Raw genomic sequence first — 14,798 nt, forward strand, 5'->3', positions numbered from 1 at the left:
AGCAGACACTGACCTGCACGGACTAGGCCAGTCCAGCGGCGGTGGGAGCTCAGTGTTCTCATCCTCCCGTTTGAGGCCACCAGGTGGGGCCAGGGCCTGGTAAGGCAAGGACGGGTAGGAGGCACCGAGGCGGTGGGGGGGGCCTCATGGAATCTACAAGCCCCTGACGAATAGTTGAGGGAAGGCGAGTTCTGCAAGGTCACGTGTGCTGTTTGCAAGCAACGAGCATGGGAAGGGGAATTTAAAGAACCCCCTTTAATAGCATCCAATATGGGGAATACCCGGGGCTGCATTGAACCTACAAAATGTCGCCATGAGGAACTAAAGATGCGAGTGAGAGAGACACTGCCCCAAGGACCAGAAGAGTCATGTGACATGGCGGTTCTCCCCGGTTCACCTACCCATTCAGCACAGCCCCTCGGAATGCCAGGGGACGTTCGTTGTTTTGGTGAAACTGAGAAGTGGCTCCTGAACTGCATCTGGAAATCCGAAGCCCAGCAAAGTAACACAACGGGAAAAGGGGGCGCATTGGAGGACTCCCACTCCGATACCAAGCGTCGACCCATGAACCAGGAGGTCACAGTTCATTTCCCAGTCCAGGCACATGTCCGGTTATGGGCTCCATCCCCAATATGGGGTGTGCAGGAGGCAGCCGATCAATGATTCTCATCACTGATGTTTCTATCTCTCCCTCTCCCTCTGAAATCAACATAAAAACATACTGTGGGGGGAAATATGACCAAAGACAACGTGGACTGGCTGAGGACGGGCCTGTAGGTCCCTGAGACAATAAACACACCGCAGGGTCACGGGGAATGGTTTCAACGAAGGTACTGAGGCAGTTCCGGGGAAAAGGGTAGTATTTTCTACAAGCGGTGCCAGGACAACAGGCTCGTCACACAAGAAAGAAAACCAGAAAGCCTGGACCAGCCTTTACTCCATCGCATCTATCCAACCTCGCTGGAAATGTAAGGCTTAAAATTACAAAACTTCTCCAGGAGAAAAGTCGGGGACTCTGGGTTTGGCAAAGATTTCGTTAAAGGGGTGTAAAATAGAAGCTGCGCTCATCACACTGAAAAGCCTTCACTCCTCAAAGACATCGTTCCGTGTCTCCGTGTCACGGCCCGGCACACCCTCCGTGCCCTGGATGCCAGGGGGACCCAGAGGCTTGCCCGGATGCCGCTTTATTACAAATAATTGCACTTAAAACGAGAGCTTTCCCAGTCTCCCGAGGTCCCAGCAGGCAGCCCCCCAGCTCCGTCCTGTCAGGGTGTAACTCGGGGCACAGGTACCACGGGGCCCCCACACGCCACCTTCCCTGCCGCCGGGGCAGGCAGCTGGGGGTGGCCGACGTTCCACGCATCCCAGTGACGGGCTACGGAGAGCAAGGCTCCAGTGAAACGCTCTGAACCAGACAACGCCAGGACACGCAGACGTGGGAGCTGGGCCAGGAAACGGGGATGCAGGTGCCACTGGCCAGGGCCCAGCACAGGAGGTAGACAGGTGAGCAGATCTGGGTGTTGGAGGGAGGTCAGCGCCCAGCCACCTGGGTGAACGCCAGGGCCACTGGGAAGTCGAGGCCTGACGCGCCCTTGGCCCCAGTCAGGACCAGCTGATGAGAAACTGCTGTCCCATCATCAGCGAGACGGGGAGGTCCAGCGTCTGGGAACAAAAAGAACCATTGGCCCCAAACCATGGAGGCAGAGGGGAGAGCCCAGCGCCCAGCAGGCAGGAGTGGACGCGGGTGAGCGGGCGGGCGGCTGACCCAGCTGACGGGGACAGTGCTCCCGGCTCTGGCCGCCTCAATCAAGCTCTTTAACACGGCGCATCAGCGCAGACACAGACAGAAGAAAGATAGGGTGCCGGGGGGCCGATCCTGCCACCCCCTAAGATCCTGTTCCTCCCGCCCCTTGTGAGGCCCAAGAGTCCACGGCTTCTAGACAGCATGTCCCCTGAGGCCAGCTTGGAGAACACTGTGTCCCCAGGGGCCCAGCCACCCCCACCCGCACCCGTCCTGGGGGACAGCCCACTGGCCTGTCTTGGTTTCTTGCCTGGGTGTCGGGGCTGTAGGTGAAGTTGGAGACGGGAACCCCATTGGCCAGGACCTGCTTGGGGGCGGAGGCCACCCCCAGGACAGTCACCCTCCTCAGCTGCAGGGCAGCCCCCTCGCTGCTCACGTGCACCAGGTCGTTCACGACGGTGTTCTGGGCCGGCAGGACAGAGAGACGGGTGTGAGCAGACGGCAGCGGGGAGCCCCCGGACAGGCCTCTGCACGGCCCCGGGGAGGGCAGGGGGCACTCGGCCCAGCCTGGCCCAGCGGCACAGGCCCTGGGCGAGCTGGCAGTGTTGGGACTCGGGCCCGCTCCTCTGCGGGCAGACAGCCTGCACTCGGGGTGACCCTCCAGGGGACAGGTGGCCATCCTGGGACCCAGGCCCGGCTCCCCTCACCCCAGGCTGGCCCCACGCTCCCCCTCGCTGGGCAGGGGCAGGACTCACATTCCGGGCCAGGAAGACGAGCTGTGTGTAGGCCCCGCGCTCCAGCACCCCCAGGCTCTCCCCGTCATCCCAGAAGAGCTCCCCGCGGGCCTCCCCGCTCGAGGTCAGGGCCACGGCCAGCGCCATGGGCTGCTTGCGGGACTCCGTGGTCGTGAGGCCAGGGCCCTGCACACCGGGTGGCACACGTCACCTGGCAGAGCCTTCGACCCGGAGGGAAGGACACCGCGTGGGGACAGCCCGGGCCAGGAACCAGGCCTGCAGGACGGCCTGCCGCCGAGTGGCCCAGCCCCCATGGAGGCCAGCCTGTCCGAGGTGGACCCCCGAGGACAGGGGGGCCCACAGAGGTTTGCAGACTGGCCGACTCCGGGCAGGCCCCGCCCCTCCGCAGGCCCAGCCACAGGTTAGTGGGCTGTATCCCGAGCCTCCCACCTGCACCCGCTCCTCCTCCACCCTCAGGAGCACAGCTGCGGGCCGGGCTGGACCCCAGCTGCACAGAAGCAATGCGGCCCCGGACAGAGGCCTCGGCGTCTGGCCAGGTACCTGCAGGGGGACGATGTGTCCAGCCCGGAGGTGGAGGTTGATGGTGTCCAGGGGGGCGGGCAGTGTCACCCACTGGCCCTCGCTGTGGATGGCAGGCTTGAGGGGTGCCGGCGGTGGAGGCGGGAGGCTGCCAAGGGCCTCGACTGGCACCTGGATGGGGACGGCGCGTCACCAAGGGTCCTGGGCAGCGCCAAAGCCCCGTGCTGTGGTCAGGAGCCGAGGACTCCACGGGGAGGCCCAGGGGCCTGGCAGAGACAAGCTGGTGTGACCTCAGGGCAGAGGCCCGGCCACTTGGTGGGAACAGGGCAGGAGAGGCCCGAATCCTGGGCCCGGGTGGGGCAGGTCAGAGGGCACTGGGAGGGGCAGGATGTTGGGAGCAAAAGAAGTGGGGTCCTGGCCCTGACCGGTGTGGCTCAGTGGATAGAGCGTCAGCCTGCGGACTGAAGGGTCCCGGGTTCGATTCCGATCAAAGGCATGTACCTTGGTTGCGGGCACATCCCCAGTAGGGGGTGTGCAGGAGGCAGCTGATCAATGTTCCTCTCATGTTTCTCTCTCATCGATGTTTCTAACTCTCTATCCCTCTCCCCACTTCCTCTCTGTAAAAAATCAATAAAATGTGTTTTTAAAAAAAGAAGTGGGGTCCTGGCTCCATCTGCAGCAGGGAGACCCACAGCACCCGGGCAAGTTTCAGCTCAGACTCAGTTTGCACATCCGGAAAATGGGTTCCCGCAGGACTGCTCAGGATGACGCCTGGGAGTGCGCAGGCGAGGCCCAAGGACCTCGGGGCAGGCACGGTCCACGCTGACTGGACAGGAGGGAGGGACCCTCTTGTCTCCCAGTTCTCCGGGGTTAGGGACCCGGGACTCACCGTCTGCAGGTCGTACCACGTGCCGGCGGGGAAGTAGCCAGTCACTTCCACGTGCCCAGCCTCGAGCACCGGCGTGATGAGCAAGGCCTCTCCCCACAGGAGCTGGCGGTCCACCGGCCAGGTGCGGGGGTCCTCGGGGAACCTGCGCGCAGAGGGCCGGGAGCCTGGAGCCGAGGTCAGCCTGCGAGCCCCGCAGGGAGGCTCGGGAGCAGCCGGAGCCGCGTGCGGGAGCCAGGAGCCCGGACGTGGCTGGGACGGCTGGGCCGCTCTCCGACCACTGGTCAACTCCGGAGCAGGATGGACCCTCCCCCGTCGGCAAGGGACACGCAGGCGGTGCCCCGCCTCCTGTTCTGGGCACGGTGCCCTGCCCTCTGTCTGTCTGTTCTTGGTGTTGGTCTGACCCGCCAGGCCGCTCTCGCTGCGGGGAACCCCCACCTGCTCCTCGTTTTCTGCACTAACTAGTGGCCCACCGGACCTTCGTGCGTGTGGGGCGGGGAGGGCACTGAATTTCCCAACCGCCAACCAACGACCTTGCCACGCGAGGGCCCTCAGGCTGCGGACTGAGGCACCATCGACGCACGGCACCTCCCACGCGACCACGTCCCCGTCCCGGTCCCGGTCCCGAGCCGGCGGTGCCACCATGGCAGGCCCACAGCTCGCTTCTCCGCCGGCGGCCCGGTCCCCCTCAGGGCTTCATACCGGCTTTCTCTGGACTTGATTGCCCCCAGCCCTGAGCTGGCGTCTAAGGGACGGGACTGGGGTGCAGGGGGGACCCCGGGAGGGAGGGCCTCTGCTCACTCCGCTGCAAACCTGCTCTGGCTGGTTCCGGGGACACCCCTGTGGCAGGACGGGCTGCCCGGGGTCACCAGGCTCATGGTTGCCCCCTCCCACTGCGCACCATGGGGCATCGTCCCCGCCCCGGGCACTCACTCCAGGAAGAGGGGCCGGGCCACGGTGTCGCCGCGGGCGTGGGCGCCGTGGAAGAGCGTGTAGAGGTGGGGCAGCAGCGCGTAGCGCAGGCCCAGAGCCTTCCGCATGGCCTGCTGCGCCGTCTCGCTGAACCGGTACGGCTCCTGCGGCTGCGGGGGCAGAGGGCAGGGCCCGGTTACCGCTCGGCCGCCTGCGGTCCGCCGGGCCGCGCCTGCTGCTGCGGGTCAGGCCGGTCCCGGGTGCCGCCGCCTACCAGGCTGTGCAGGTCGTTGTGGTTCCGCATGAAGGGGTAGAAGGCGCCCAGCTGGGTCCAGCGCACGCACAGCTCCTCCGACGTGTTGCCCAGGAAGCCGCAGACGTCCGCGCCCACCAGGGGCACCCCCAGCAGGTTGAAGAGCAGGGTTTCTGCAGGGACAGTCAGGCGGGGCCTCAGGCCACACCCCTCCCGCACCCCCTGGTCAGTCCGGCCTCATCGGGGTCAGCAGGTCAATCTACCGGCCTGCAGGCTGCTCCCGCACACCTGGGCGGGGCCTGGCACAGCAAACTAGCCCGTTTGGGTTGAATGGTGTCCCCCCCAAAGAGAACATTCCGGTCCGAACCCCCAGTCCTGTGAATGGGCCTTATTTGGAAATAGGGTCTTGGCAGATGCGGTCAAGTTAAGATGAGGCACGAGGCCCTGATCCAACATGGCTGGTGAGCCTAGGAGACAGACACCTGGGGAAAGCCGTGAGCTGACGTGGGTCAGAGTGACGCAGGCCACCAGCTCTGGGACGGAGTGAAGTGGGGGTGGGGACCCCGGGAAGAGGAGGGCCGCAGGGGAGCCGACCCACACAGGTGAGGGGACCCGCACAGGTGAGCTGATCCGCACAGGTGAGGGGACCTGCACAGGTGAGGGGACGCCCACAGGTGAGGGGACGCCCACAGGTGAGCTGATCAGCACAGGTGAGGGGACCCGCACAAGTGAGGGGACGCCCCCAGGTGAGGGGACCCGCACAGGTGAGGGGACGCCCACAGGTGAGCTGATCACACAGGTGAGGGGACCCGCACAGGTGAGGGGACGCCCACAGGTGAGCTGATCTGCACAGGTGAGGGGACCCGCACAAGTGAGGGGACGCCCCCAGGTGAGGGGACCCGCACAGGTGAGGGGACGCCCACAGGGGAGCAGGTATTCCTTGGGCCCCGGCCATGGCAGCGGGTGTCCCTGAGCTGTGCTGGCCCAGCTCCCAGCTCTGGCCGCTCCTCCTGAGGGGCCCACCCCCGACGGGGCTCTCACCCGGCACCGACGAGGACAGCTGCTCCCAGCTGCTCCTCACGTCCCCTGTCCAGTGGCCGGCGTACTGGCCGTGGCCGGCGAAGGTGGAGCGGGAGATGACGAAGGGGCGTGTCCCCCGAACCTTCACCAGGGCCCTGGGCGGAGCGGGGACAGAGCTGTGGGGAGCGGGCCAGGCCCCCCCAGTGCCGGCCATGCAGCGGGCACAGCGCGGGGAGCAGGAGGGGGAGGCCACACCAACGTGTGCTGGGCAGTCAGCTCTGCCCGAGCCGCCGGCCTCCCCTGGCAATTGCCCGTGTCACCGGGAGGACCGCGTCCCGCCAGGCCCACCGGAGCCGGGGCCTGGCCAGCCCACACGGCCCTGGAAGCACTGGGCAGGGCCTGGGGGGCAGTGCTTGGCCCGGGGGTGGCCTGGACTCCTGCCCTCACCCGGCCCCCCTCACGGCACTCACCTGTGGGAGGCCAAGGCCTCGGTCAGGCCGTACAGGTTGTGCAGGTTGTAGTGCGTGGAGAGAAACTGGCGGCTGGAGGCACAGATGGTGGCTGCCCGGAGGGATCCGCCCACCACCCCTGGGGGAGAGGGCACTTCTCAGAGGGGCTCTGCCTGGCAGGCTGGAGCACCCCGTCCTGGGAGCACCCCGTCCTGAGAGCACCCCGTCCTGGGAGCACCCCGTCCTGAGAGCACCCCGTCCTGGGAGCACCCCGTCCTGGGAGCACCCCGTCCTGGGAGCACTGCATCCTGAGAGCACCCCGTCCTGAGAGCACCCCGTCCTGGGAGCACCCCGTCCTGAGAGCACCCCGTCCTGGGAGCACCGCATCCTGAGAGCACCCCGTCCTGGGAGCACCCCATCCTGGGAGCACCCCGTCCTGAGAGCACCCTGTCCTGGGAGCACCCCGTCCTGAGAGCACCCCATCCTGGGAGCACCGCATCCTGAGAGCACCCTGTCCTGGGAGCACCCCGTCCTGAGAGCACCCCATCCTGGGAGCACCCCGTCCTGGGAGCACCGCATCCTGAGAGCACCCTGTCCTGGGAGCACCCCGTCCTGAGAGCACCCTGTCCTGGGAGCACCCCGTCCTGAGAGCACCGCATCCTGGGAGCACCCCGTCCTGAGAGCACCCTGTCCTGGGAGCACCCCGTCCTGGGAGCACCCCGTCCTGGGAGCATCCCGTCCTGGGAGCACCCCGTCCTGGGAGCACCCCGTCCTGGGAGCACCCCGTCCTGGGAGCACCCTGGGAACTTGGGGCACGCCACAGGCTGCCCTCGGCAGACCCCAGCCTCACAGGCTCCCCCTGACCCGTTTCCGGGCTGTCTCTGCCGTTCTCCTGAGCCCACGATGCCCACCCTCCCGGGGCTTGCCTCAGCTGCAGGGATGGGGTCCACGTTGCGTGGCGGGGGTCTCCCACACCTGAACCTCACTCCTGGGTCCCCCCTTTCCTGGCTGGCTGCACCCACCGACTCCTCAGAAATAACAGCTTCGAGTCTCCCAAGCCAGAGAGCTGATCGGAGCGGCCACGTCCCCGCCCGCTGCCAGGGCGCAGGCGGAGCTCACCTGGCACGTAGGGCGGGCTCTCCAGGTCGTTGTCGGGGCAGCCGTCCACGGAGCCCTTCACGAAGTTGGACGGCTCGTTCATGTCCTGCAAGAGGCCGGGGGTGGGCGTCGCCCAGGGCAGAGGGTGGGGCCGGTCCCCAAGGCTCAGGGACATGGCGGGGGGGGGGGGCACTCACGATCCACATGCCGTCGAAGGGCACCTGGGCGTGGAACTCAGCCACCATGTCCTGCCACCAGTCCAGGGCCTCGGGGTTGGTGAAGTCGGGGAAGGCGCTGGGCCCTGGCCACACCTGGAGGAGAGGCCGAGGGGGAAGCCAGGGTCCCCGAGGGAAGGACTCGAGGTGTCCTGGTCAGGGGCCAGCCCACCCGCTCCGTCCCCCGGGCAGCGCCCTCTTCCCCAGCACCTTCCTGGTCCCACCGCCGGGACCCCGCTTCCTCACCCCTCACCCCCGGCCGCTCTACCTTCCCGATCAGGGGCTGCCCGGTCTCATTGGTGATGAAAACCCCCCTCCGCAGCCCCTCGTCGTACGGCCGGTAGCTCCCCGCGGGGCCGGAGCTGCTGATGGCGGGATCCTGGGGGCGAGGGAGGGTGGAGAAGGAAAGGCGAGTCTTGGCACCAGTGGGGGAGGGGGCATGAGGCCCCGTCGCAGGGCAAAGCTGTCGTGGTGCTCACGTCCGAGCACGCGTGGACACACAGGTCGCCTCCGAGGCGGAGCCCGGGGCCCAGCAGGCGACGGGCACAGACACAGGCTTCCCGCCCTCAGGGCCCGGCTTCCCTGACGCTGCACCTGAGCCTCATGCCAACGGCCTCCTCTCCCGTGTCCGTGTCCGTGTCCGTGTCCGTGGTGGGGCCTTTGGTCTCAGCTGCCCCTCCCTTCCCCCTCCTCCAGTCGCAGGGCAGCTCAAAGGCTCAGCTTGGGGCGGGTGGGGGGGGGGGGCTCACCACGATCATGACGTAGCGCCGGCCGCCCTGGTGCAGCTCGCGCACCATGGCCGGGAAGTCCCCGAAGCCGTCCTTGTTGAACGTGAAGTCCCTCCGGGCGTCCATGTAGTCCAGGTCGTTCCACTGGACGTCCTGCAGCCGGGCAGCGGCGCTGGGGGCCTGGGCACTGTCCTGGGCCAGCACCTCCCGGCCCCACTGGGCCCCCAGGACCCTCCCCGCCCCGCCGCCCCAAGCCCCTCCCCGCCCCACGCCGCCGCCCCAGGACCCTCCCGGCGCTCACCAGGGGGAAGTGGGCCCGGGTCATGTTCTCCACCACCTGGCGGGTGACGGCGGTGGACGGGTAGCCCCAGCGGCAGAGGTGGAAGCCCAGGGCCCAGTACGGCGGCATGAAGGGGCGGCCTGTGCCACAGACAAGGGGCTGGGGGAGCGGCCAGAGGGGCCCTGAGAGCGGGCTGGGGGCGGAGAGTGGGGGGGGGGGGGGACTGGGGGAGCAGGCGGGAAGGCGGGAAGGCGGAGCAGACGCGGGGCAGGCCCACCTATGACCTCCAGGTACTGCTGCACCACGCTCTTGGGCTCCGGGCCCAGGAAGACGTACACGTCCAGGATCCCGCCTGTCGACCTCCAGCTGAGGGCTGGGCTGGGCTGCAGGACCACGTCTGGGGGAGCAGCCCTGGGGCTCAGGGACAAGTGCCCGCCTGCGCCCGGGGCGTGGGCACCTCACGGGCGGACGGGACCAACTACCTCTGGAGAAGGGGGTCCTCCCACAGGAGCCTGGGAGCAGCCCGCTCAGGGGCAGGCACTCAGAGGACCTGCCGAGCCCCTGGAGCAGGACGGGAGATGCTGAGGGGCCTCGGGACTCCCGTTTCTGGCCCCTGCTCCCCCTCCCCCACCCCGCTCCCACCCGGGGCAGACCTGGAGAGATCACACCCTGGACTCATTCCTTAGGGCAACTGGCCCGTCCACTGCCCCTCCCACCCCCCAGCCCGTCAGGCAGGTCCTGGCCCCCACCTCCATCTACGCAGCTGCGCCAGGGAAGGCCTGGCCTGGGCACCCAAACGGGGCGGGGCGGGGCGGGGCGCTCGCTCACCCATGGCGTTGCTGTTCAGCAGGAAGACCCCGTGGGCCAGCCCGCCGTCCTCCAGCGCCAGGTAGAAAGGGTGGGACCCGTACAGGTTCACGTCGGGCTGGGGCGCAGAGGACACGGCGCTTGGCTCCCTCGCCCCGGAGGCTCCCCCAGTCCCGGCCCCGCCCCGGCCACCCCTTTACCGTGGGCGCGATGTCCCGGTTCCAGAGGGTGACCTTGGTCCAGTTGGTGTTGAGCAGGAGGGGCCCCAGGTGCTCGGCGAGGCCGGTGACGTGCTGGGACGGCAGCGAGGTGGACAGCTGCAGGAACTGGTCGGCAAAGAACAGGGGCGCCACGGCCGTGTCCAGCCTGCGGGAGACACGCGGCCTCGCAACCTCGGGGGCCAGGCTCCCCGCCACGGGCCCCCCGAGACTCCCAGGCCCCGGGGTCCCGACAGCTGGAGTGCCCAGAGCACGTGGGAGAAGGGAGGCTGCCCGGCTGTGCCCACGCCACCCGGGCCGGCTCCAGGAGCAGGCTGCCCTCGAGCCGTGGCGCAGGCAGGTGCTGGGAGGGGCCGCCCGAAACCCTTCCTGACCCGGGAGTTGTGGTCCTGAGCCCCCCGCGAGGAGGCCCGAGGGGCCCGGGCACTCACAGCACCCGGCCGTCCCGCTGCCGCCGCACGACCACCCCGAAGGGCTCCTCGGAGAACTCCACGCTGTAGAGTGTGGACGGCGCCCGGCCGCGGACACGCGGGGTCTGCAAGGGCACCTCGTAGCGCCTGCTGGCGGGATCTCTGATCTGGACGAGAGCGGGGGTGTCGTGAGACGGGCACTGGGCCGCAGCCGTTCCCGCACCGCCGCTCCATCCTGCACCCTCCAGGGGCGCGGGGTCCGAGAGGTCCCAGCACGGCCGCGGGTGGCGTGAGCCTGGCGGTTGGGGCGCCTCCCGCTATAAGCCTGTCTCAGTCAGCGCAGGGGCCTCGGTGCTCGGTTCAGGCTCACTAGGCAGCCTCTGCTGTGCTTGCTGACTCCGGCAGCACTATCCCACCCGGCACAGCGGGCACAGCGGGCTCAGCGTGAAGGAGAAAACGCACTCGGGGCCCCACGCCTGTCGGTGCGCAGTGCCCTCTCGGTCAGCGACGGCGGTGGAAGTACTAACACAGGCCCATCGGCCCATGGGAACTGTGTCGGGCTCTGGGCATGGCAGTCCGCCTACCAGGGCTCACAGGGCACCCGCTCGGTGCCCAGCGGCTGGGTGCCCAGAGGCTGGGAAACCGCAGACAGAGGCCCTGCCTCGGGGACGGATCGGGGGGCTGGGGTCCTACCACCCGCTGCCTGCGATGGCCCCTCCCTCCCCCTCACCATCCCGCCTGCTGACTGCAGGTCCCACCCAACGAGACGTCACTTTTGGGGGAGGCCTAACCTCCCCCAGCCGCGCCCTCCACAGCAAGTCTAGAACCTTCTCATCGCTGTCTTAGCGGCCCCCGCTCCCTGCGGTGGGCAGTGTCTGCTCACGCCAGGACTCAGCGGGGGCGCCGTACACATTTGTGCGGTAAGCAGACCCCAGTGGAGCCGTGTTCCGCCCCCGCCTGCCCCCACGCTGCCGCCGCGGCCCTGCCCGCCCACCGTGAAGTGCAGCCGGCTCTCCGTCTCCAGCAGCACGTCCAGCCGCAGGGTGAGGATGTCCTTGGGGAAGAAGGTCGGGGCGGCGCGGGTCAGGCTGGCGGTGTAGCCCGTGTCCGTGGCGGTCAGGTTCCCCAGCCGGTAGCTCGGGTAGCTGGGCGGGAAGAAGCACCAGGGCGGCCCCATCCGGGAGCCCCCGGGCCGCCCCACGGGCGCGTAGCAGCAGCCCCGGGCCTCACACTGCTCCTGGGTGATGGCCTTGTCCGGGGCGCAGTCGAAGCGGTTGTTGGGGGGCACGTCGCACTGTGTGGGTGCTGCTCCCGGGCGGGACTGGGGCCTCGGGCTGTGGGCTCCCTGCTGGCAAGCTCGGGGCGTCTCCTCGGGCACCTGGGAGCAGCCACACAGCCCTCGGGGAACCACTGCCCACTGGTGGAGCAGGACGTGCCCCAGGAGGGCGGCGGCGGCCAGGGAGAGGAGGGCGCAGACGCCCAGCAGGGGGCGGGCGCGGGGCGGCCCCCGAGCGCCCATGGCCTGTGCCTGTGGGATGGGTCCTGGAGGCCTGTGAAGAGAGGAACCAGGCTCAACAGGGAAGTGAGCCGCTGGGGCCTCCCCAAGCAGCTTCCTGACGGACGTGAACTTGTGCAGGCCGGCGGGCCGTGCGGGGGCGGGGTGAGGTCAGCCGAGGAGGCGGCAGGTGAGGATGGAGGAGCTCGCCTGGGGCAGAGCAGACAGGGAGGAAGGGAAAGGAGAGAAAGGTCCCAAATGGGGGGGGGGGGGGGAGGCCGAATACTGTGAAATGTTACCCATGAACCGCCTTTAGGGCTGCAGAAAGGATTTAATGACACAAAAGACCCACGTGATAGAGGGTCAAGTTCCAACAGCAGACGGCTAAGCCTGCTTCCGCATATACACCAAGGGTATTAAGTTGTGACCAGTGGGTGGGAGTGGGGTGCCCTCTGTCCCCTCCTGCTGACCTGCACGTTGTGGACGAAAGGGGCCACATGCTGACCTGACAAACTCAGGGGAGGCCTGCGTTGCCGTCTTGCAAACTCAGAGACCTAAAGTCCCACAAGGATGGTCTGAAATTACACTTGAACTAAAGGCAGCCATGGTGGATACACACCTCCTAGGCTGGTATCTTCACTGACAAGGGCAACTTTTACCTTAACTGAGCCTACTGTCTTTTAGCTTCTAAGATAACATATCCTTGAAATGTCAGGGTAACTTGTAACTCCCCTTTTTTCCTGGACCCCTCAGGGCACAACCAAATGCCCTGGGCCCCAAGACAGGAGACCATAAATGCCTTCATTGTTACTGTTATCCTGTTAATTAGCAACTATTAACCATCCTACACCCACTTAAGTAAAAGAAGCATGTGTCCATCATTTTACGTTCATCCAATCCCAGAGGTCCCCCGCCCCCTTTGCCTCCTTTCTCCCGCCTCCCTAACCCATCACCAATGGATTTGAAGTAAGCCGCCTACATCTCCTACTGGGATTGTCACGTATAAAAATAGGTGGAAAACCACCCTTCTCCGGAGAATTATCCCAATCCCTTCAGATTCTGCTTCCCGGCAACTGTCAACAGTTTGGCTCAAATAAACTCACAAAAATTCTTTACAGGTTTGAATGCTTTTACGTTAACTTATCAAGGATACAACTAGGAACCTCGGTATGGAAGGGGGCACGGAGCTTCCACGCCCTCCCGCCAGCCACCCGCCCAGCATCACAATGTGGTCACCAGCTTGGACGCTCGCCAAACGCCGAGGAGTGTAGGGTTTCACCAGGTGGGCACGCGTGGTTAGATCCCCGGCTCAGCTCCCAGAGGTCCGGGATGGAAGCGTGGGGACCAGCTCCCAGCCACCCATCATCTCATTAGCGTGTAGAATACACCAGTGGTCGGCAAACTGCGGCTCGAGAGCCGAGATTTGCCGCTCTGTTGACTAATGAGTTTGCCGACCACTGACCTAGATGCTCGATTCCAATAATTACAGGCTGTTGTTGTTCCTTGTGATTAAGCCCCTATCACCTGTGGCTCTCGAGCCGCAGTTTGCCGACCACTGAAATACACTCATTACTCCCAAGATACCAGGGTTTAGGAGTGGGAAACAAAGACGCAACATTTATTTTTGTTAGTGTCCCAGCTCCACCTGACCCCACCAGACACCTCACAGACTTTTCCTGATGATGAAAACTCGGAAACGAGGGAACTCAGCCCCAGCCGGCGTAGCTCAGGGGTTGAGTGTTGACCTATGAACCATAAGGTCACAGTTCGATTCCCGGTCAGGGCACAGGCCTGGGTTGCAGGCTCCATCCCCAGTGGGGGGCGTGCAGGAGGCAGCTGATCCATGATTCTCTCTCATCATTGGTGTTTCCATCTCTCTCTCCCTCTCCCTGCCTCTCTGAAATCAATTAAAATGTATTTTTTTAAAAAGAAAAGAAACGAGGGAAACCAGAGCTCAGAGCGGGGTCCGCGGTGGGAGCTCTGGGGCAATGCCCACCGAAGCGCACAAGCTGCACAGATGCGGGCCCAGCACACGCACAGGCGGGACCGCACCCCCTCCCGCGGCTCCCACCCCACAGTCGGGGAAGAGACCCCCCAACGGGGAAAGCCGTGGGGTGGGGCGGGGGACTCGGGAGGAAGTGGGGAGAGCTGAGGCCGGGCGGTCAGAGGCGCTGCGCTCCGGGGCCTGGCGCAGCCACAGGGGAAGTGGCCCAGCCCGAGGCTCCCGGGCAGGGGCGGGGGTCCGAGCCCGGCTCCGCCACTGGACGGGGAGCAGGGGTTCGCCGGTGCCTCCGTTTCCTGCCTACGGGAAGGGCCGGCGCAGCCTTCCGGGCCGGGCACTGCGGGACTGAATGCGGAGCGCGGTTTCCGGGGTCCCCACGTTACTGCCGCCCCGCCGCGCCCGGACCCTGGCACCGCGCGCCCAGCGTCTCCAATAGGAAATCACTGACGACCGGCCGGTCAATCGACCCATCGATCCCTCCCGCTTCCGGGCGTCAGGAGTGCCCCGACCCGCCAAGCCTCTCGCCCGAAAGGCTGCGGGGGAACCGCCCGGGCCCCTGCCCGCTAGCGGCGCCCGCTCACCTCCGCGCACGCGCGCTCAGCTCCGGGCCCCGCACGCCTCTGCGCACGCGCGCCTGCCCGCAGCTGCGACCCGAGGTCAGGTGCTGGCGGGGGCGGAGGCAGACCACGTGACGGGCCGCGGCGCAGGCGCCCTGGGTGAGTGCGCGCTCCTCTGGCCGTGCGCCCCCTGGTGGAGGGGCGAGCCGCGCCGGGGCAGTCTCTGGCGCTCCTCCACCCCCGTGGATCCGGGCAGAGGCGCTCCGGTGCCGCGACCTTGTATTTCGGGGTCAGGGACGGGGTGACCCGTGAGCACCCCCCAGCGGCTGCCGGGCTTCCTGGGAGCTTGCCAGGCCGCGCCACGGGGCGCCCCTCCTGCCATTGGAGCCTAACGAGGGGCACAGCTGTTCGGCCCCGAACTGGCAGAGAGCGCGAATCGTGGGCAGCAACGTT

At 66.7% G+C, this 14,798-nt stretch overlaps 1 protein-coding gene across 1 annotated transcript; it reads right to left on the reverse strand.

Annotated features, from left to right (window-relative positions):
* Positions 1-1,168: 1,168 nt before the first annotated feature.
* On the reverse strand, positions 1,169-14,463 carry GAA (alpha glucosidase). Its single transcript, XM_079797958.1, has 20 exons — positions 14,370-14,463; positions 11,286-11,841; positions 10,313-10,458; positions 9,864-10,029; positions 9,685-9,781; positions 9,134-9,253; positions 8,878-8,996; positions 8,598-8,729; positions 8,117-8,227; positions 7,831-7,944; positions 7,655-7,739; positions 6,557-6,674; positions 6,108-6,241; positions 5,088-5,239; positions 4,835-4,983; positions 3,905-4,046; positions 3,037-3,186; positions 2,497-2,661; positions 2,052-2,204; positions 1,169-1,662 (listed from the first exon to the last, which is right to left on the reverse strand). Exons 2-20 carry the CDS (start codon positions 11,808-11,810, stop codon positions 1,603-1,605), a joined length of 2,838 nt encoding a protein of 945 aa, XP_079654084.1. The 5' UTR covers positions 11,811-11,841; positions 14,370-14,463; the 3' UTR covers positions 1,169-1,602.
* Positions 14,464-14,798: the final 335 nt, after the last annotated feature.

This window comes from Cnephaeus nilssonii (assembly GCF_951640355.1).
Source record: "Cnephaeus nilssonii genome assembly, chromosome: 19".
NCBI lineage: Eukaryota > Metazoa > Chordata > Mammalia > Chiroptera > Vespertilionidae > Cnephaeus > Cnephaeus nilssonii.